Below are 24,786 nucleotides of genomic sequence, written 5' to 3' on the forward strand. Positions count from 1 at the left end.
TGTTCTTGGTTTTCAATATTATTGAAGATTCTTTTATTAGTCAAAAGAACAATTGACTATGTCATAATAGTTGAGTCACTAACAGAGAATACTTGATCAGCTTTTGAAGCTAGAATAAATGGCTCATCTTTATATCCTGGCCTATTAAGATCTACATGCATGAACCCTAACTCATCAACTTGAAGTCCATTGTTGTTATCAACCCACATACAACAAAAAACTGGCAATTGAAACATTGATTTATCCAATTCTCATAGTCATTCAATGGACGCATAGTATGATATATTCACATAGAGGGGTCTATGTTTGACATTTGACATATGTAATGTTTGAGCAACAATAGTCACGCCACGATTTTTCATTTTAATTTGATCATTATGTTTCTTCATATAAAATATGATCTCATTAATTAGGTAACAAGTGTAGGATAATGCAAAAATACTATGACTAACCATTTCAATCTTTTGGAAACCGAATGTGAATTTATATTCAACTTCTCAACAATGTGATTTCTTAGCCAGTTTATAAAAAACCGATGATGCTCTTTGGAAATCCAATTTTCATTCTACTATACGCATCTCCTTATATCTTTCAACATATGTCTCAACCTCGTTGGTATTCTGTAAAACATATAAGTATGCTTGCTCCAATTCTATTCTTGATATAGTCAATATTTGTATCCTCATAATCCCTTCACCAAATGTTTTTATGTATAATGAGGTTTTGGAATGCCTATGAAATCAACATCGGCAAGATATCTAGTACAAAAATCAAGAACTTTTTCAACAATATATTGCTCAACAATACAACCCTCTGGACATGGTAGGTTTTTTAATACTTTTTAATTTCTTCATATAACGCTAAAACTGGTACATTCGTCTCATATATGAAGGACCACATAGTTGTGTCTCTCGAACAAGATGATTGCTTAGATAGCCCATTATGTCAAAGAAAGAAGGCTGGAATACATTTCGTGCTCACACAAAGTCAAAATAATTTGTCTTTGCAATGCAGCTAATTTCCTAGGGCCATTCACTTTGCTACAAATTGTATTGAAGAAGAAGCATGACATAGTTATGGCTCGTCGCACTTTTCTAGGTAAAACGAATCGTATGCCATTAGACAAAATATGCTATATGAGTACATGACAATCATGAGACTTAAGACCTTTTAACTTGAGGTCTTTTGTTGATATATGAGGTTTCAAATTTTGGAATAGTACCCTCTAGAACTTTAACACCAACAAGAAATTTACTAATTTCTATTTTCACCTTCTGCGACAAAGTATACGCTGCTAGATGTAGATATGTACATTTTCCCTTCAATAATTGCCCAAATTCCTTTCTTATTCCCATAATAACCAACTCCAATATTGTGTTCAAACTACCTTTGGTCTTACCAGGAACCTTGAGCAAGGTATGAAGGAGACATTCAAATATATATTTTTCAATATACATAACATCGGGGAATGTCTTACATATATTGAGCTCCAATATGGTAATTCAAAGAAGATCGACCTTTTCTTCCACCCATCTGTGATTATTTCTTCGGAAAAAGGTTTACAAAATTTATTATTAAAAGACTTTAACTTTTGAAATAATTGGTCTTCCGTCAACGACAAAGGAGCGTGACCTTCTTCATGGTTCCCATTGAATGCTTTCCTCCATCATCGATAGTCATGATCTGAATGTAAAATTCTATGAGGGGCAAGGAATACAATCTTCTTATAGTGTTCCAACCATGTTTAATGTGTATTGTCTTCACATACATGAAATGTACAATGCCTTTTTGTACTATATCCTGACATATTACCATATTCAGGGAAATCATTGATTGTGCCAAACACCAAAGCCCTCAACTTGAACCTTTCGTCCTTATACCCATCATATACCTCCATACATGTCTCCCACATTTGCGTCAAGTCTTCAATTAATGTTGCCAATTATATGTCTATGTCATTTCCTAGTTGTTTAGGTCCAGAAATAAACATAGTTAACATCATAAATTTGTGTTTCATGCATAGCCAAGGAGGTATGTTGTATATCACCATCATCATTGGCCATGTATTGTGGGAGATACTTTGAATACTATGTGGGTCAATTCTATCAATTGACAATGTAAGGTGTAGATTTCCTTATTATTGACCAAAACTAGGATAGTCATGATCATTTTTTCTTCATTGGGGAGAATTTGTAGGTTACCGAAACTTTCCATCTTTAATCTTTTCATCAACATGCCATGTCAAATGCTTTACATCTTTAGTATTGTTAAACATATACCTAAATCTTGTTTTGATAGGAAAATACCATTCAACCTTTTTTGGAGTTGAGTCTTCCTTCTTATATCGTGATGCTTTACATTTAGGACAAAACTTCAATAAAGTGTACTCATTAGAAAACTAGATACAATATTTTCACTAGCATGTATCCTCTTTTAGTCTATGCCAATGGAACATAAAATTTGATTAGTATCCTAGGTTTGAGAAGGGATCACATTATGCTTCGGCAACATATCCTACAAAAGTGTAGGTAAGTCTGTAAAACTCTTACCACTCCATCCATTAACAGATTTCAACTTTACAACCTTGACATTACTGCCAATCTCGTGAATTTATTTCAACCATCATGTAATGGTTTCTCAATATTACTTATCAACTGTTGAAACATCTTAGGACAATCCTGAAGATCCTATTTGAAAACATTTTCATTTCGTTGAAACAATGGCCTTTATCGTAAAGATCTTATTAGTGTAACCACTTTTTGTCTCAACATCTATTTTCTCACCATGCCTTGTCCAACATTCGTAACTCTGATCGATACCATGACACGCTACATGAAATTTTAACTCGGTTGGAGTAACAACATTTTAAACAAGGAAATACAATTGTATTAGGTTTTTCAGCATTCTATGTTGCAAACCTAATAAATGATTTCACTTTATCCTCATACTCTTTCACCAATCAATTGACATTAATCCATTTTCGATCAATACTTTCCAGACAAAATGTATTTCATCCATTTTCTAAAAACGAATTGACAACAAAAATATAAGAAGTAAATCCCTAAAAGCTTGGACTTAAGCTCACCAAGCAGAGAAAAGATATTATTACACGCCCAAACTCCTGTAATAAGTTGAAAGGGAAAACCCTAAATTAATACAAGCTAAATAAAATTAAAATGGCAACTATTCATATGGTAAACTCACTTTCAATTCGGTGTTGAATGACTAAGCTTTTGGTGTTGAATGGGTAAATGATTTTGAGGTTGAATGAGTGAATGATTTTGAGGTTGAATGGGTGAATAACGTTTAAGGTTAAACGAGTGAATGATTTTGAATTTGAATGAGTGAATGATTTTGAGGTTGAATGAGTGACTGATTTTCGGTACTTAGTTATTTACGATGTTGATCAATTTTGGTGTTAAATGAGTGAGTTTTGGTGTTGAACTTGGGATTGTTGAATGAGTATTAATGCGGGAACGTTTTAAGTTTTTAGGGTCTAATTGCACTAGGGATTGTTCAAAATTAAGGATTTAACAACGCTCGTTAAAGAGATCGTTGTTGAATCTATCCATCCATGACATTCAACAGTACATCTTAAAGATAGCATTGTTGAATGTCAAACTCAACAAATCTAACTTAAGGAAGTATTGTTGAAGATATGACATTCAACATCGCTCACTCAAAGGAACATGGAATCATTAAATCAGAATTTTTTATTACTCAATGAGAAAAATAAAATATTTAAATTGTTTTAAATAAATGGATTATTTTAAATAATAAATTGTAGCGGTAAATCATTATCTTTTATTAAAATAATAACATTCAACAATGCTCATTTAAAATATTTAACTTTATCACATACCCATAATTATAATAGTACAAAATATAAAATGTAAGAATTAATTATAAATTCTTAAGATTAGTAGGTATAGTAGTACAAGATTTTAAAGGAATTAAGATATTCAAACCTGCACTCATTTATGAAAATCGTACATTCTATACCGCTTACTCAAAAGAGCGTTGATAAAGTTGTGTTGCATTCCAATATGAAACTGTGACATTCAACAACACCCACTTAAAGAAGCATTGTTGAACATATGACATTAAAAATTCTCGCTTAAAGGTGTGTTGTTGAATCTTTGACATTAAACAACACATTCTTAGAGGAGCTTTGTCGTATATGCAAAGATTCAACAACGCTCACTTAAAGGAGCGTTGTTGAATGTTCGATTTGCATACATTCAAAAGCGATGATTTAAATGAGTGTCATTGAATCTCATAATTCCTATTTTTGCACAGTTATCAAACACATCCAGCAACAACATAACACAACACCAAAACACATCCACAATAAGAACATAACAGAAAACAAGTAACTAGAACAAAAATGGTATTCGAGGATCAATTGAATTCAATATAGAACATAAATTATAAAAAAAAACCAGAACATAAATTATAAGCACAAAACTAGAACAAAAATTATAAACACAAACCTAGATAAAAAATGGCATCTTTTATTAATTTGTTATGTCAATACAGTACATTGTATTTCCCTTAGCTTGTAATCAATACATTATATTTCCCTAAGTTATAATGTAAACATCGTATTACCTAAACTAATCACTAATACTAAGTATAAAATTTGGCCAATCTTCTCTAAGTTCTGTGATTTTGTCATCTGTGTATGACTCTACATTAAATTGGACTGAAATTGGCCACTTCTAAAAGCTCTCCTTCATGAAGTATAGCACATAATAGTTGCGCTTAATGGTGTTGGTTTCATAGGGGGTCTACAATTAAAATAAAAAAACATATAAATACCTTTACATGAAATATGAACTACACATATATAATTGTTTGAGATTTGTGCCAATACCTTAACATGAGTCCATCTGTGATTGTTTGATGTAGATTTAGAATGAACATGAGCTCTGTAAATTTATAGCCCCCGAAAAATAGAAAGTGTACAGGATGTGTACTAAAAAAATAGAAAGCGTACTTACCTAGTGAACATTTCCTTCAAAGTTGGATGCTTGTTTGGATCACCATATTTCAATGAATGTAAATAGTATATGCATTCCTCAATCTGATTAATGACAACCAAAATCCAATGAGCCCTACAAAACATATGCATATTGTTAAGAAATGTTAAGCACAAACTTACTAAACACAATTAAAATATGTTTATAAAAAATGTCCACCCAATATTAAAGGTGCAATGAATAAGTTTGCCTTATCTCTATGGTTGATAAGCATATTAGCTACATGTTGTGGTTGTCCCCATTCTTTATTCTTCCTTACCATGGGGTTACTCATTAACATAGATGTCCTTTATGGGGACAAGAACATCACCTTTTTATCTTTCAGAAGACTGTCATACAAGTACCTAACATATAACACCGAGGTTAGTTAATTATAACACCAATGAATAAATTCAAAAGTGAGAAGTTAAGAAAACAAAATTTACCTCATATATACACATATAACAGATTAACATATTTAGTCATGTTCATATACTTCCTTAACTTCTTCAATATTGTAACACCTTGACTCAATGGAATTAAAATACGTAGACAAGTGAAGAAATGATATATTGCGGAAGCAAAACCATTTTGAAAATGTAAAATAAATTTTTCCAAATATCTTCCATATAAAATCAGGTGGAATTTCCTTGACGGATCATGCAAAACAATGTAAAATTTCACAACTTGTCAAAGATAAAATTTAATACACTAACTCAGGTGTTACCTCTTACAGCAGAGTGACGCACTACCTAGTTGTTAGAATTATCTTTCCTTTCCACCGTACGATGACGTGATCATTCTTCATAAAGTCATGTATTCCGTAAAATGTTAGGAGAGTAAGTACTTCCACATATGGTACATAAATGACACACAAAGTATCAAATTCATATAGCATTTATCATATAATCAATATCACATGGATGTAATCAAAAAAAGGAATGTCCATTTCATGAGGTATGAATATCTATAATGTCTATATTGACGCAACTATTACTCTCTTAATGACTGCATGGAAAAATGATTTCTATAGGGCCCCTAGACTCAACATTAACAACAACGGTACCAAGATTGGTCGAGCTCGACCAGTCCTATGATGTTCTTAGAAAGTGAACAAGACAAATACCACACTGTGCCCACCATTGGTAACACATTGGCAAAATACTATGCACTCGATAGCGTCGGAAACCTTCTTGTCGGCAAGGGTAGCTGCAATATCATCCTGAATACGATACCATCAAGGGGGTGTTAGAGGTTATGGCAGTTACTACGAGGAGTTTCGTCAGTTCAAGGGAGCTACAATATTCTTGATAGATCGATCCTCACCGGTAATGTCCCCTTAACCAAGTCACACAGACAAGGTACCCCTCTAGGTTCTCGTAATGTCTTCCTGTAGATTACGCTACTAATAGTGGACATAGTAATATGGATCTTATGATCCGGACATGACATGGCAACAATTTCTTTAAGCCGAACGAAGGGAAACTTTTCGGGGTAAGGACGAGAACTTTATAACAATCGGATTTTGACCAAAAGAATCACTTTATGTAAGTCAAGATAATTTAAACTAATTTGATACTTTAAAAGAAAATAACCTTAAACATATGATTTCACAAATCGCTTTCTTTTGAAATAGAAAACCAAACCTTTATTTAAAATATCATGTTAATATGCTTTTCCAAAACAACGTTCCACCAGTTTTCTCGTATAACCCTATATACATTTCAAAAGACTTAAGATGGCAAAAGCTCATTAAAATAGTTTCATTTTCCAGAAGGATCATTTTATGTAAGTTAAGACAATGTATGCTAATTTGACACTTTGAAAGAAAACAACCTTAAACTTATAGTTTCTTAAATCGCTTGAAAACCAAACCTTTTGTTTAAAATCACATGGTAATATGTTTTTCCAAAACAACGTTACGCCAACTTTCTCGTAAAACACTATCTAAATTTTCAAAAGACTTTAAATGGTGAAAGCTTAGTAAAAAAATTTCACTTCCCTTTGTTTCATTCATCTCAAACCATAGTCTTTTCAAAATTGATTTCATCCGGTATACTCGTACGTCATGCCATGAGAATGGACAATGCCAATTTTTTCATGATGCAATAGTTAATTCAATATTCTCAGAAAATCAATTCAATCATGAAATACACATTCAACATCAATATAATTTTCTTAATTAGTCAATATCAATTAAGATTCCACTATTATGATTGAACAATCATTTCAAGTATACAACAATTTTACATTACATGGAATTATCAAAACAACCTCAATCATACCAATCATTTCAACTCCTAAGATAAACAAATAATCATGTCAATCCAAACAAGATTACAGATTCAACATAAAATCATATATCAAATAAACTCTATTCAATCTTAAATTAGCAAGTTACGAGTTAAAGGGCCTCAATACCCAGTCACTCACGACCATAGAAATAATATTTGACTATCTCTACCATAGGCCTAGCTTAGAGATGCACGTCTATCTTTAGCATCATTTATGTGCTCATACATGAATGCATTTCTCTCCATACATGTACCTCTACCGATCCTATTCATTCCTTGTTGCAGCTTGCCTAAGCGCCGAGTACCTGATTACGTGTTAAATGGTTAATAACGATATTTCGATTTTATTAAAAATTATTAAGAAGTTGTCCTAATAGGGCTTTAGACAAGTGAACATGTCCAAATATTTTATTTGGAAATAACTAGAGTCATGACTAGGCACAATAAGAATCTCACAGAGAGTTTGGGTTCAAGGGTTCATAATTAACCCGAAAGGTTTTGAATGAGTACCATAATTTGATAACTTGAAACATACATGAGTACTACTAGGTTGGAATAGAATATTAGACATATTTTAGTTCATTTTAGGAAGTTAAGAACTTTTAGTGTTCTATGAACCTTTAGATGTCATAGGATTCCCAGAATTAAAGCTTTATCCAATATTTTTCATATGAAATTAGTTTCAATGGAATTGGACATTTAGGTTAGGGTTTATGGACTAAACATCAAGTAATGTTCAACCATGATATTTAGCCATAAGGCAGCCATACACTACATCAATGTATAGAGCATAACTCTTGAATCACGAAAGGGAAAAAGGCAAATTTTGTCATTTTAGAAAGTTTATTGAACAAGGAAAACCTTTAGTATTTTAGGATGGTAGGATATGGTTTCGAAGGCATCTTTACAGATTACCATAACCTACTTCTAGACTAGTCTAACACGAAATATGTTTTGGTAAAATAGGCATAACTCTCAAATGGACGAATGTATTGGAGAGAACATTATCAATTTGGAAAGTTTGTTTGATAAGGAAAATGAAAATTACTTATAGGCCCTAAGATTATGATTTGAAAGCACATTGTACTAGTGATGTTTGTCACTGGTCACAGTTTTGGAGACAATAGAAACTAGTTTGGGTAAATTGGGTATAACTTACTCCCTACTTACCCAAACATAAGAAATTTTATTACAGAATATTTGTGCACAAACATTATAGAACATAGAGTACTTGGATATCAAGCAAGACACGGGGTTGAGTTCATGAACTTCAATCACCAAGAAATAAACTGAAACTCAGGATAAAGATAAAAAACACATTGAAACCAGATTCTAAAGGATGATCACATGACATGCATGTAGTAGACTTTTAGTTTCAAAGACTCACACACACATTACAACATCTAACCCACCACATTAAGCTCATTGTCATGATAAGAATGTCGGTTAGGGTTTGACAACCTTCTAATCCCAAATTGTAGAGACTCAACACCTAAAATTGAAGGGAATTGACATGCAAAAGCAAAATTGGAGTTCAATGGTTCAACAACCACTGAAATAGATGAAGATAAAGTCAAACAACAAACAAACTAGCTTGATCAACATGCCACTATGACTGAACTTTTAGAACAGAATTTCCAAGGTTCTAATGATATAATCTACAGAATTTAACAACAAAAATGGATTCTCTATACCATAATTAGGTTAGAACACCTCTAGCATGCAAGAATATTGAACAGTCCCCAACACCATTTGTGTTGGTCACCTATGCTAGGAATGGAGGAAGGAAGAAGAAGAACTTTGTGTGGGTATTGGTGGAAGTTTAGAAGAAGTTTTAGCCCCTAAGGGATTTATATAGGAGAGAAGGAAGGGGTGAGGTGGGTCATTAAAGCTGGATTAAACCTTAATGGTGCAACCTAAGGCACACTTGTCAAGTGCCAAGCCCAACCATGCATGCCATCCTAAATCCTTCAGATTTAGGATGTGTTATGTTGTTTTAAAATTTTGTGTTTTGCATGGATGTGTTTCTTGCATTCTAAGGCACCCAAATAAAAATCTAAATATTGTTTAGATGAGTGTAAATTATAGTCCATGCCTCATAGATTGATAGCTTGAGCTCTAAGAAACAAGACTAGATAAAACCTATGTAATTAGACCAATCTATGTACTGCTGATTTGAGATGGGTTAAATCGTTAGATAGAAATTTTAATCTATAAAAATAACTTCACCATTGGATTCATTGGTTCTAAGAGAATAAGTTTAGGCTTAAGAATCACTCAAAACAAGAGTTTGAACTCTAAAAGCCTTGAGTAAGATTAGATGATTGTAAATGTGATTGTAGTATTCGAAAAATATTAACTTATACTCTTAGAACAATTTCTAAGAGGTTTGATCATATTCAAGGTGAAATAGAGACGAACACAGGCACTCGTAGGCAAGGGTGGAAGCACGATCATTCACATTTTTTAGGAAATTGTTTGAGTTGTTACTCCAAATTTCAATTGCGATAATAAATTTATAGTTCACTAAAACTTATTACTAATAACATAATCTAGGCTTACACAAGTCATAGCGTCCCCCGGATCACTTCTGATGAAGTTTTGTGACGATAGATTTACCTAATAACGGGTAAATCCCAATTATACGAAACTTTCTATTGAGTTTCTGACGTACTTATTTTTCTATCCTAATCTAATGATATAACACTACTTTATGTTAGAAACTAAACATGTAGATTTCCTAATGAAATTCCATGATACACAACTCATTTCCTAATTCCTCTCACTACCAATCTATAAGTCAAGTCGACTTCTAACTCGAATAATCCTTTGCAATGGACAAAATATTTCACATAGCTCCCTATTATTTAAGAGAATAATATACACTTATATATATATAAGCAAAGAGCTGAAATTTGGGACGTGACAAATACCGAGGAATTCTAGGGTACCATACCGAAGACTTCATTGGGAATTGATATCAGATGTATAGAACCAGTACCCAAGTTCTGTACATGCTTCGTGAAAAGAGTATAGATCTCACATCCCCCGAAGATCCTTTAGTTTGTGGCTAACTACATTGTTTCCTATGTTTAGACCTCACAACTTTGGCCTTTTTCGGTACATTAACATGTTCTTCTCTATGAGAGTATGTCATTGAGCCATCTACTTCCATTTCAATGTATCCAAAGTGTTCATGTACCTAAAATTTTCAATACAACATATGCCTTACAAATCAATTAATAAAAAATATAATAAGAATGAGTATAAGTTAATTTGTTGAAAATCACACCTTAGGATTTACGACTACAATGTTTATTGGCCAAGTACATAAGTGCCTATAGCCCCTCCCACTATCAAGGTATTATCATAATCATTACGAATTAGCATCAATGGATAACCATCGATTGCCATATAATTCCTAACCTTCACACAATTGGGGGGATACGTACATTATGCAGCATAGCATCTGGTAAGTTGTGCATATTATTAATACCCACTAAATCGCTTAGGTGGGATAACCATATATGGGTTGCAAGTGTTGACACCCTAAATGTTATTTAAGACATATAAGTTTATGATTATAATTAAACTAAAGGGAAAATAAATGAAAACTAGACAATTAAATTACCTCAGGAATGCTATGAGTAGCAAGTGTGCAACTCTCATTGATGTTATGATACTTGCATTGTTGATGCCCTTCAATGTCCTTGTTTTTAATCCTAATTTACACGTCATTGAGCCAATTCATGAGGGTATTCAACATGTTCTACATCTGAGACAAGCCAGCCTTGGTTGCAAGCTTTTGAGGGGGTAAATAGTGTCACTAGCTAACCCCAAATCATACTCCGTGAATACGACTAGAGTACTTAGGCAATTATAGTGTCGTATCAAGTACCTCCTAAATATATGGGTTCTGTATCTCTTCTTCTGATACACTGGTACTCTTTTCTTTTAGGGAAACCTTACACATCAATAAAAAACACAATGTTAATCACATTAGTAAATAAAGTATGGAAATCAAGTTGAAATGATAAGCACTTACAACATGGTTTGCCACTTCTAAAACTTTTTCATTGTTGAGGATTTTGTGCTTCTTCTTATGGGAATCCATCCAAAGAATGTTGATGTCTCCTAATGATAAATTTGAAGGTGTTAGCATACATACAAATTAATAAACCATATTTACAATTTTTTCCTTGATTCCTCTTTACCCTGCTTGAGAGGCTCGATATGGGTACAATGATTTAGATGCTCTGTTATAGTTTTTGTTCACTTATTCTCTACAAAAACAAACAACATTTATATCTATAGGCAATGTACAATTATATATAAGAAAGGATAAATCGTGCATAAAATAAAGATGACTTTACCAAGATAGACTCATCTTCTACGCGTCTAGTGACAAAAGCCTTCCAATGAGCCTCATCAATGGTATTTGCATATTTGGTTGGAGGTTTCAGGTTGACTTTTGCATCCACATCTATGAATACTTCCTGGCATCGATTCTGAATTATCGAAGAGCCTTGTCGACATATTTAAGGATGTATTCCTTGTGTTCCTCACCAGCATCAAAAGCTGATAAGTGCCAAAAGTACCTACTTTTCATATACATTTTAGGGCACTTATCCTATGCAAACAATTGAAAACCAACTTAATTCAACACTTTTTAGACAAATTTTGTATATTTGAATAAAATAAATTTTGATAACCTCTTGTCCAATTTTTCTTTGAATTTTGTAGGAAAATGAATCAAAAGGAATTCATTCAAAAGATAGCCAAGAATACAAGCCAAATCACAATCCAAAAGCTCAAAAAGAATTACTCAAAACAAACAAACTAAGCATGGAAAGTTATGTGCTTAACTTGTAACTAAAAAACATGACTTAGGCTTGAAGAAAAGTACCTTACCTTACCTTACCTTGAAGAAACCCAAGCTAGGTATTCCAAGAAAAATGCATAACTCAAAAGCTTACCTAGACTTGAAGAAATCATGCTCAAAGTGCTAAGTAACCAACTAAAATCTATTCAAGAACCATGGGAAAAAGGTTACTTCGACTTCAAGAAAGGTAGGTTCCTTCACAATGAAGAAACCAAAAAGCCAAGCATGGACAAAAGTATTAGGTATTAGTGGCCTAAGAACACCTAGAAGGGAGGGGGGTTGAATAGGTGTAGCGGTTATCTATCACCGCTTCTTGAACCAAAACCCAACTGCTGGAAAACAACCCAGTTAATCGATTAACAGCAAGGTTTAATCGATTAACTATTGCACAAAACAGAATGATCAGACAGGAAATTTGCACAGTAATTAAAACAAAATTAAACATATATAATACATATATTTTTATGCACAATTATTAAGTATATGGCAGTAAACAAATATCCAACTTTCCAATTACAGATTCAATTTATAATGGCAAGAAACATAAAGAAGATAAAGAGGGAAAGAACAGTGCACAAAGAATTTTTATCCTGGTTCGTTTGCGGTCCACTACAAACTACATCCAGGCCTCCCCTCCTGGATCAGGGAGATTTTCTTTCTTCACAATATTGAAATATGGATACAAATACCAATTCAATTACAAGCACATAGGACGCTCCCTTCTTGATATCTAGGACCTCTAAATCCTTGGTTTGACTCTACCCTTCGCCTCTGAGAAAACCTTTGTCAAGAACTAGCCCCAGCCAAGATTCTAATTCTCAAATCAAGACCTCCTAGACTTGGTGAAGAACCTCAATCTCTGTGGTGATCTCACACCAAGAGACAAATCCAGACTACACAAAAACACGTTAAATAGAAAGGTATACACTAAGCACAATAATGCTTAAAATATGACAGGATAAAGACTCAAAGATTAACCCTTTTACTAACCACTTCAGCCATCAAGATTCAAATGAGTTAATCAATATCAATATACAGATAATTTCTCTCTAACAATATCTAATGCATGAGCATGTGAGCAAGATAAGAATGGATACAGAATTATGCAAAAACAGTAAGCATATAACAACAACAAAAATAGCATAATCTCTCTTCTCACGCATGCAACTCTCTTGAAAAAATACAGTAAAACACGTATGCAAAATGCTCTCTAAACAACCATATACAATAGAATGCAATGATATGGTTTTCTCAACAATGCCTTGTATTTATAGCATAGAGAATAGGCGGTTACATTCATTGCAAAACAGTTAAACAGTTAAAACAGATTTCAGTTACAACAAATAACAAACCAGTTAATCGATTAAGGATTCTCTTTAATCGATTAATGGGGCAATAGAATGACATAGAATTCAGTTCAAACACAAAACACACATTTAAAAGAAAAGTAGTTGCGTTAATCGATTAAGTTACCACGTTAATTGATTAACTGGAACATTTATGCATATGTTTCAAAAGGTAAACTTCTCATATGTATGCACAATATATATACATGTTTTACCAATTATATTATGCCTAATATGCACATATAACATGTATGATAGATGCATGAACATACAATTAACTAGATGATATGTCTCATGAATATGATATGACAATTAAGATGGCTTAAGAGACTAGCATCTAGGTTCACCTAACCTATACTCACTTACTACGGCACACATCCCAACCTACTTAGATTATAGACTCAATTTACACTCTAGTCTAGATATGACCAAATGAGCATAAGGCATGTTGATTGTTGAGCCATATTCAAGCTTTGTTAGAACCTTGTCTTCATCAAAACATAGGCAAAGACATGCTAGTGCTATCCTTGACACTTTGCACTTTCAAAAAGGTGCAAGGCGACCAACCAGGTGCACAAAAACCAAACCATGAAGAAAGATTGGCCAACTCACCAAGAAACTTGCATATTCTTTACTTGAGCGCCAAGCACATGACCTCGTGCATGACCTATGCTCTGACCATCCAAGTAGGAGGTGTCACCATAAGTGTAACCAAGCCCACAATAGGATGTCCAAGCTTGCTGGCCAAGGGGTGACAAGTTGCGGAGCCACCAACTTTGGGAGTCCCAAACCGCCTAGTCAAGCACTAAGCGGCCCAAAGGAGGGGGCTAGGTGCCCTTCAGTTTTCCAATAAAAAGAGGAGCCATTTCACCACTTTAAACACATTTTAAATATTTTGTTATTTCTTCTTCTTTCCATTTTGGTTTCTTCTCTTTTGAGGTTGTTCTTTGGTTTTTAATTCGTAGAAATTAAGAGGGAATGGAGTTGGCAAATGAGGTGCAAAAACATGATTTTGTAACCCCATTCGGAACCAAAACCATCTATTCTTTAGATGGAAGGCTAATTCTCCAAAAGATGGAGTGATGTGTAAGTTCATTTACTTTTATCTTCTTCCTCATTTATTCAAGTTATTACTTAGGTTATTTTGATTCTATAAGAAGTCCTTAATTTGGTGTTAGATTGATAACCTAAAACATGATTTCAAGATCCAACATGCTTCTTCTTAAATTGTTGACAAGTGAACTAAGAAGTATAACCTACACCTTAGTTCATTGGACATATCAAAGCATATATTTTAAGCAACTTCTATTCAATGCTAAACAATATTAACGGAGCCGAAAGTAGAGCGTGACAACCTGCACCGATGAGTGGTAGTTAATTATTTTTTTGGTATTATACAAGGTTTGAAAATCATCTTTTCCATGCTAGGACACTAGGTGGAAAGTTAAGACATGGTCTATGGGTTAACCAAGGTATAAGACATAACTTGCATAAATTATCATGTTGATATTATTCAAGAAATTATTCCATCATTCTAAGCATATTCTCCTCTTGAATTCATAAATACTTAGTTTCTTTAGTTTTTCATGTTTATCAATTCATAAAATCACAAAAACAACTTTATTTGCTACTTTTTACTTTTGATAAAAGATATAAAGTATGAGTACATTTATGTAAGGACATTCTCTATGGTGCAGCATAACCCTATACTATACTACAGTTGAATCTTGAAAGAGATGGAAGTGTAAAATATAGTAAAGTGTTATCAATAAATTTTAATTGTTGAAACATAATCTATTCCTAAAAGTGGACATCAATTCATTATTTGTAACTTTGTGAATAAAAACAACATACAAAAAAGTGCAATCCAATCAACGGACTGTTACTTGACAATAAAAGAGTGATGAATTAATAAATCTAACCGCTAACGTTTACTTTCTGTAATTTACATTCCGCAACTAACTACTAACTCTTTATTTGGTTATTTACATTTAGTCATTTACTTTTCCTTATCTAACAATTTATTTATGTCTTTATTCTTTTATTCATTATACCAACCCTTCGAAATAAGTGGTATTGTTTATTATGAGACCAACCCTTCGCAAGAAGTGGTATGGTTAACTTCTAACTTTATTCTTTTATTCTTTTTATTATTCTTTGATACCAACCTTTCATAAGAAATGATAGGTTAACCAAATAAAAAGAGATGACCTTTTATTGTATGGTTAAGGGAACCCGAAAGGGATTAGATAATTAAAGACACCATTCAATAAATTGTTCATCTCTCATCTCTCTAATCATAATAAACTTGCAAGGACAACTCGAAGCCTAGTTGCCCGAAAAACCCTTTCAACAAATTGGTGCAGTTGCTTGGGAATTGCTAGATAATGGAAATTCATACTTATACTTCTTATCTTTAGTAATTGTAAATACAATTTTATTTTCCCTTTTGTATACATTATTTTTCTTTTTTTTACATCTTTAATTTAGTTTTCTTTTTGTACATAAAAAATTAAAAACACAAATAGAAACAAAAAGTTGAACTAGTAGAGTGAAAACCTACTAGTTAAGATACATTTATTGTTGTTATAAATATTTTAGGTGATGTGGAGGTACCCCTCTTCAACTTTTTCAAAAGAACAACATCAAAGGGATTCAAATGTACAAGGGTTAGGGGCTGCACTTCGAAAACAATGAAGAAGCCAAATCTTCAAAAATCCAAAAAGGTCAGCTATCATAAATTCTTATAGGTTAAGTATTCACCATGCACTTTTCATGAACATGTTTTATTTTGTGATACTTTAACCAACATCTCCATATATATGCTTTAGTTGATGATTTTTTAAGTGGTGAAATAATTTTTTTTAAACTAAGAGCATGCTTGATAAAATTGTGCCAAAATTTATTTTTCCCAAACTTGAGAACTCTTAAAAAGTGTGTTATTTGGTTTACTAAGTTGTTGTTTGGTTTACTAACTTCTGAATGGATTTATTTGTGGCTGCTTGAATTGATATCTTGCTATTTAGGATTCCATAAAATTCTATTTTGATTTCCATTTATCAATTGGAGTTGAAAAATTCTTAAATTGTTTTTACTATAAACATCACTTTCATGAAAAAGGCATGATGTTTGATTGGAATTTCTGTCAATCAAATTTTATTCATGAACATAATGTTTTAGACATTCAGAAACTCATAAAAATTGTTAGAGTCACCTCAAAGAAAAAGGAAAATGCAAGTTCTAATGATTTACAGGAAAACAAGTACAAAAACAAATAGATAAAAATGAGGAGTTAACTCTAAAGGCACTACTAACTTGGAGAGGATAGTAAAATCAAAGGAGAATGAAATTTTGAGTTCTCTTAAAAATGTTTGGCTAGTTTTTAATTTTATTTTCCATTCTTTCAAAATGTTACACAGCTTCCTTAAAATATTTTCCAAATGACTAGACAAGTCAAGCACTTAAGTTTGGGGAAGTGTGTATAACATTTTGAAGGAATTTTATATTTGTCTGCTTTTTAAATTTTTAGTGTGTTTCCTTGCGTAAATTCTTTTATGTAGTGTGTGTTTAATTTTTAGTTGTGTGTTTACTTTAGTTTCTTTTTGACATTTTATTTAAAAAGTGAAATTTTTTTAAACTAAACTTCGGAAATACACACAACATGTCTTAAACATTTTTTTAACAACATCACTAACTTTGTAAATTAACAAGCTTTTTGTGAACAATTCATTATGTCATAACTTTGATAAAATGCAAACTTTTTAGAAAATCATTAATCGTGAACTTGTGAAATTCTTTGAAAATCAAAGAGTTGTACGTAAACCAACCATGTGAGGGCGTGTAAGCCAAACACATAAATTATGTGAGCTTATTGTGAGAAACTTTTTGACTTGGATAGTTAATTTTATTTGAATCTTTCGTTTCTTTATTGCACAAAACATTAATGGGAAATGATCAAGGTAAGTTCATTCAATTAGAATGTGTCACTTGACCAAAATTGGCCAACCAAAATTAGGAACATCCTTTGTTAACCCCTTTGAGCCTTAAAAAGAAATGTCATGTACTATTCCTAAGTACAAAGGGAGCATTTTTTAAAAAGAAGGTTGATGGAAAAAATTAAGTTGGGGGAGTGGTTGGTTGTGTATCAAAAATGTTCAAAAGAAAAAAATTCTCAATCTCGTTACAAATCCAAATGTAAAGAAAAGCTCAAGATGAGTTAAAATTAATTGAGAAAAATTAAGACAAGTTACACGAAAAAGGTCTTTAAAAGAATGAGGAAAGGAAGAAAAAGAATAAAAGTGAAAAGTTGAAAAGAGACATCAATTTAAAAGAAAAATTATTTTGCTCTCTTTTAACTTTGAAAAGTATCTTCGAATATCTTGGAAAACAAATTTTCTTTGATAGCCAAGCATCATTAAAACCTAAGGAAGACCTCAGTGATCCTTGTAAAGTTGTGCAATTAAAGTAAGTGTTAATATGAAAAACAAAATTAAATTCTTGCAAATCAATGAAGTTATTTTTGAGTGAAACACTTACCCATTTAGTTCCTTTCCTAAACCATGTGTGAAAATGCTTCTATTTGGTTGATAACATTTCTTATAAGTGAAGTGCTAAATGATTTTTTGAAATGATGTGTCCATTCTTTGTTTGAAGCATTATGAGTCAAAGTCACATAATCATAAACACATCTCATGGAACTTTAAAGAATCATGCATAGTTTTGATCTTGTCCAAACTGAATTTTTCCAAGGCGAAGTAGTTGTTATTTTACCTTTGTTTGGGGACAAACAGAGTCTTAAGTTGGGGGGAGTTGATAAGTGCCAAAAATACCTAATTTTCATATATATTTTAGGGCACTTATCCTATGAAAAACAATTGAAAACCAACTTAATTCAACACTTTTTATATAAATTTTGTATGTTTAAATAAAATAATTTTTTATCACCTATTGTCCAAGTTCTCTTTGAATTTTGTAGGAAATTGAATCAAAAAGAACTCATTCAAATAATATCCAAGAATACAAGCCAAAATCTCAAAAATAATTGCACAAAACAAACAAGCTAAGCATGGCATGCTATGTGCTTAGCGTGTAACCAAAAATGATAACTTAGGCATGAAGAAAGGCACTTTACCTTACCTTGGAGAAACCCAAGCTAGGTATGCAAAGAAAAATGCATTACTTAAAAGAATACCTAGACATGAAGAAATCATGCTCAAAGTTCCAAGTAACCAACTAAAATCAATTCAAGAACCATGAGAAAAAGGTTGCTTCGACTTGAAGAAAGGTAGGTTCCTTCATAGTGAAGAAGCCAACAAGCCAAGCATGGACAAAAGGGACAGGCGCCCAAGCAGGTGCACATAAACCAAACAATAAGGAAAGCTTGGCTAACTCACCAAGAAACTTGCCTATTCGTTACTTGAAGGCCAGGCACATGACCTCGTGCATGACCTATGCTCTGACCAGCCAAGTAGGAGGTGTCACCATGCATGTAACCAAGCCCACAATAGGTTGTCCAAGCTAGTTGGCCAAGGTGTGATAAGCTGCATACCCACCAGCTTTGGGAGTCCCAAACCGACTAGTCATGCACTGAGCACCCCAAAGAGGGGGAGGGGCAGGCATCCCTCAGTTTCCCTTTAAATGAAGGAGCCATTTGACCACTTTAAAGACATTGTAAATATTTTGTAATTTCTTCTTCTTTCCATTACAATTTCTTCTCCTTTTAGGTTGTTCTTAGGCTGTTCTTAGGTGCTTATTTGAAGAAATTCAGAGGTAATGAAGTTGGAAAATGAGGTGTAAAACATGATTTTGAAACCTCATTCAGAACCAAAAACATCTAATCTTTGGATGGATGGCTAATGCTCCAAAAGTTGGAATATGGTGTAAGTTCTTATACTTTTATCTTCTTCTTCATTTATACAAGTTATTACTTTGGTTATTTTGATTCTTCAAGAAGTTCTTCATGTGGTTTTGGATTGATCACCTAAAACTTGATTTCAAAATCCAAAATGCTTCTTCTTAAAGTGTTGACAAGTGAACTAAAAAGTATAACTTACACCTTAATTCACTTTCCATATCCAATCATCTATTTTAATCAACTTGTATTCAAGTCTAAACAATATTAACGGAGCCTGGAGTACGATGTCATGAGTGGCAGTTAACTATTGTCTAGTGAATTATACAAGGTTTGAAAATCATCTTTTCCACTCTAGGACACTAGGTGGAAAGTTAAGACAAGGTCTATGGTTTAACCAAGGTATAACACATAACTTGGATAAATTATCATGTTGATATTGTTAAAGAAATTATTCCAATATTCTAACCATGTTCTCCTCTTGAATTTGTAAATACTTAGTTTCTTTAGTTTTTCATGTTTATCAATTCATAAAATCACACAAACCACTTTATTTGCTACTTTTTACTTTTTATAAACGATTCAAAGTATGAGTACATTTATGTTAGGCAATTCTCTATGGTTTGACATAACCTTATATTGTACTTCAATAGAATCTTGAAAGACGTGCAAGTGTAAAATATACTAAAGTGTTACCAATAAATTTTATTTGTTGAAACATAATCTATTCACAAAAGTGCACATCAATTCATGATTTGTAACTTTGTGAAAAGAAACAACATACCAAAAGTGCAATCCAATCAATGGATTGTTACTTGACAATAAAAGAGCGATGAATTAATAAATATATCCGCTAACATTACTTTCTGTCATTTATATTCCGCAACTAACTACTAGCTCATTATTTTGTTTATTTACATTCAATCATTTACTTTTCTACCTCTAACAATTTATTTATTGCTTTATTCTTTATTCTTTATACCAACCCTTCGAAATAAGTGATACAGTTTATTATGAGACCAACCCTTCGCAAGAAGTGGTACGATTTTCTTCAAACTTTATTCTTTTATTCTTTTTATTATTCTTTGATACCAACCTTTCATAAGGAATAGTATGGTTAACCTAATAAAAAGAGACTAATGTTGACAATCGGATTTCCACAACAGGAATTCCCCCTCAACAACAAAACGTGTCACTTTGTTGAAGGGTTAATCTGAGTTGTTAGAAGTTTATTTATATTTAATCACAGTGATGGGTGGTGAATAATTTATTTAATTAATGTCTTTATCTATTTACTCCATTTTCGGATTCCTTTTAACCATACCATAAAGGTCGGTCTCATTTTATTAAGTTAACCATACCATTTCTTATGAAATGTTGGTATCAAAGAATAAAATGAACAAAAGAATAAAGTTAGAAGTTAATCATACCACTTCTTTCGAAGGGTTGGTATAAAGAATAAAATAATAAAGAAATAAATAAATGTTAGCAGTTAAATTCATTATTCAACACTCTTTAATTATTCTAACTAACAATTCATTGATTGGGTTTCACTTTTTGAAAATTATTCCTTTGTACAAAGTTACAAACAACGAATTGGTTTGAACTTATGTTTTTAAGAATATTTAATCAACAAATAAAATTTATAAGTCAACAATTTACTATGTTACACTTGCCTCTCTTTTCAAGATTCATTTATAGTATAGTAAGGGTTATGTTGAACCAAAGGAAATTGCATTAATATAAGAAAATCATATAGGTTTATTATAACAAAAATAATGATTAACAACTTTTTTGAGGATTTTGCGTTACATTGCATAAAACTTAACAAGGAAACATAAACTAATATTCACAAATTCTTGAGGAGAAAATTGATTTGAAATATGGAATTAGTTCTAGACTCAAAATATTTTTGAAAAACATTAACAAGTTATGTGTTATACTTTCGGTTAATTCCACATATCATTTCTAAATCCCCATCTAGTGTCCTAGTATGATAAGATGGTTTTCAAACCTTATGTAATACAGTAAATAATACTTAACTGCCACTTGTCGAAGCAAGTTGTCACACCCTACTTCAGGCTCCGCTAACATTATTAAGCCTTGAACATAAGTTGCTTAAAATAGACGCTTGATATGGCAAGTGAACTAAAGTGTAGGTTATACTTTTTAGTTCACTTGTCAACACTTTAAGAAGAAACATTTTTGGATCTTTAATTCAAGTTTTAGGTGATCATCAAGCTTAAACTGCATTAAGAATTTCTTAAAGAATTAAAACTTAACCAAAAGTAATAACTTGAATGTATTGAAATCAAAAGATGATACAAATAAAGAAAATAAATAACATAACACCATAATCCAAATTAATGGGTAGGAGCATTAGCCATCTATCCAAGGATGAGATGCTTTTGGACCCAAATGAGATTACAAAATTAACATTTGAATCACATTTTCCAACTCCTTTATCCTCTTGAATTCTAAGAGAAAAATACAAGAGTTTACTTAAGAAACTAGCTTGGAAACAGGGCCCCGAAATACAAGAATTAGAGAGAAGTGTTTTTTATAGAAGAAGTGAAGAATGGAAGAGTTATGGTCTCCTTAAAGGGTGGAAGAGGGCCTTTATTTATAGGTAACCAGTGAATCGCATGGCCCCATTTTTATCCATGTTGGATGCACCAAACCCTTCAGCATGGGTTTGATCCTTGGCCAAGCACCTTAGTCATCTTCTTGGTGTTGACTCACTGAAGCTAGTTGTGAGCTACTTTACCAGGCTATTGGGGGCTACTCTGAAAAGTGCTAAGGGGTCTTGTCAAGTGAGGTCATACATGTTGTAATTGTTGCTTGGTGGCTAAGTCAACTTTGACCACTTGCTGGGTCAAGCCCGCCTGGCTGCTTAGTTTGTACCATTGAGCTGCCTGCTTGAGCATCTTGTCCTGCTTCGGCTTGGTGTGGTGACAGCTAGGCGATCCAGGTGCATAGTGAGTTGCCTCCTTCAATAGCTTGGCTTGTGCTAGGCTTAAGTCTTACCGTGTAAATCTTGTGCCTGACCGAGCTAAGTTGGTGTCAAGTCAGCTCAGCGGTCCTATTTGTCCATGTCAAGTTTCTTAGCAAGCGGCTTCATATTTTTGGTCCATGCTTAATGCAAAGAATTTAGCTTGCCATGTATGCATCAAAAGTGGCTTATGTGGACACCTTCTTGCTTGACTATTTTTCTGAATTTTTTCCTAGAAAACTTCACACAAAGATTTGCAAAAAGGGGTGGACAAATGATAGAAGCAAACTATGACAATTTATCTAAAAAGTGTCGAATTAAATTGGTTTTGCATGCATTACATAGGATAAGTGCCATAAAATGTGTAAGAAAATTAGGTATTTTTGTCTCATATCAACTCCCCCCAACTTAAGACTTTGTTTGTCCTCAAAAAAATGGTAAAGCACATCCAAATTGTTCTTGGCTAATTTTGAAGATTAGATTGACATGATTTCTAATTTTGCATAAGCATGCTCAAAATTTCAAATGAGATTTTTTAAGATTTGTGAATTTCACATTAAATTCTTCAAACATAAATCTCATGCTTATGTTCATAAAAAAAAAGTGTAACAAAACCAAAGAAAATAATTTGCAATCAAAAAGTGTTTGTTGTGCACACAAGTTCAAAAATAGAACTTGTCAAGGGATGTAGGTGTTTCACTCAATTTTCAACCATTTGCGTGTAGTAATTTGAACTTGGTTTTTGTCTTACCTATTCTCTTAAAATTTTATTTTCAATCAGGCATCACTAAGGACTTGTTCTTAGTTGTAATGAGCCTAGGCTTGAAAAAATGATGGTTTTTCTTGGATAAGCAAATTCATTTCAAGAGAGCAAAAAATTTAAAAAAAATTCTCAATGAAGCACTTCACTCCCTCAGTTGGTTTGGATTTACACTACAATTTTGAAAAATTGTTTGCAACAATCATGTTACACAAGTTTAAAATTCCATTTGCACAAAATTTCTTGTTATGACATTATGTACTTTTTCACAACAAAAACGTTTTAGGCTTATATCTCTTTTTGCTCAATGACAGCTTGAAACTGATTAGCAATTTTTCAATCATGCAATCTTTGTCAATTAATTTCATTTAGGCAATTCAATTCAGTTTTTGAAAAAAAAAATTGAGTTTTTATGGACAAACAAATTACTTTCTAGATAAATATACATCCTAAAAAATTTATAAGTTTCACATATTCATCAACCGTGTTCCCCCTCTTTAAATGATGGCTTGTCCTCAAGTCAATGAAAAATTTGGTTTGTAAAGGAAATGTTTGATGAATATAAAAAATTATTAAGAATAAAACTTCACTAAAAAGAAATTTGCAGATAATTAAACACACAACATAATTCAAACTAAAATAGGAAAAATAAAGCAAATAATTAACCAATCACTAGGTTGCCTCGCATTAAGCGCTCGTTTAACGTCAATAGTTTGACGCCTGTTTTTTCTTTTTTAGAGGTTATTCTGATGCATTTTTGGTGATGGAGCCTAATTCATCACCAAAATATGGTTTTGTCCTCTGTCCATTCACAGTCCAAGTCGTTTGAGACTTTGGACCTTCGAATTCAATTGCTCCATATTCTTTAACACTTTTGATCCCATATGGTCCTAACCATCTTCTTTTAAATTTTCTCGAGAGCAATTTCAATCTTGAATTGAACAAAAAAGCACCTTTTGACCCTCGTAAAAATCTTTTCGTCGCATTTTAGAGTCATGGTCTTTTTAGCCTTTTCTTTGTACAGTCTTGAAGGCTCATAGACGGGGAACCTTATTTCCTCTAGTTGATGTATTTGATTCTTTCTTTTTGTTCCTACATCATGTAAAACCAAACTTAAAAACTTCAGAGCCTAATAGGCCATATGCTCCAATTGAATTGGTAAATGACAAGCTTTGCCAAAAACAAGTTGGTATGGAGATTGGCCTATTGGTGATTTATATGAAGTTCTATATGCCCATAAAGTATCATCTAACTTTTGTGACCAGTCTTTTCTTGAAGATGAGACTGTCTTTTCTAAAATTCTTTTTAGTTTTTTGTTGGATACTTCAGCTTGTCCATTGGTTTGTGGGTGATAAGGTGATGTTATCTTATGTCTATTATTGTAAAATTCCAAAACCTTGTGTAATTGAAAATTTACAAAATGAGATCCCCCATCACTTATGAGTACTCTTTGAGTTCCAAAGCGGGTAAATATATTCATTTTCAAAAATTTCATAACAGTTTTTCCATATGCTTTTCGTGTTGCTAATGCTTCTACTTATCTACAAACATAGTCAACAGCCACCAAAATATATTCGTTTGAAATTATGATGTGAAAGGACCCATGAAATCAATGCCCCAACAGTCCAAAATTTTTGTTT

At 32.5% G+C, this 24,786-nt stretch overlaps 1 protein-coding gene across 1 annotated transcript in view; it reads right to left on the reverse strand.

Annotated features, from left to right (window-relative positions):
* Positions 1–4,721: 4,721 nt before the first annotated feature.
* Positions 4,722–24,786, reverse strand: part of LOC109341097 — a 42,034-nt gene continuing 21,969 nt past the window's right edge. The window contains exons 5-8 of the mRNA XM_019578903.1: positions 6,148–6,243; positions 5,004–5,086; positions 4,877–4,892; positions 4,722–4,790 (exon numbers count right to left, since the gene is read on the reverse strand). Of these exons, the coding sequence (XP_019434448.1) occupies positions 4,722–4,790; positions 4,877–4,892; positions 5,004–5,086; positions 6,148–6,243 (264 nt within the window). The remainder of the gene's footprint in view (positions 4,791–4,876; positions 4,893–5,003; positions 5,087–6,147; positions 6,244–24,786) is intronic.

Source organism: Lupinus angustifolius, unplaced genomic scaffold (genome assembly GCF_001865875.1).
Source record: "Lupinus angustifolius cultivar Tanjil unplaced genomic scaffold, LupAngTanjil_v1.0 Scaffold_367, whole genome shotgun sequence".
NCBI classification, from domain to species: Eukaryota; Viridiplantae; Streptophyta; class Magnoliopsida; order Fabales; family Fabaceae; genus Lupinus; species Lupinus angustifolius.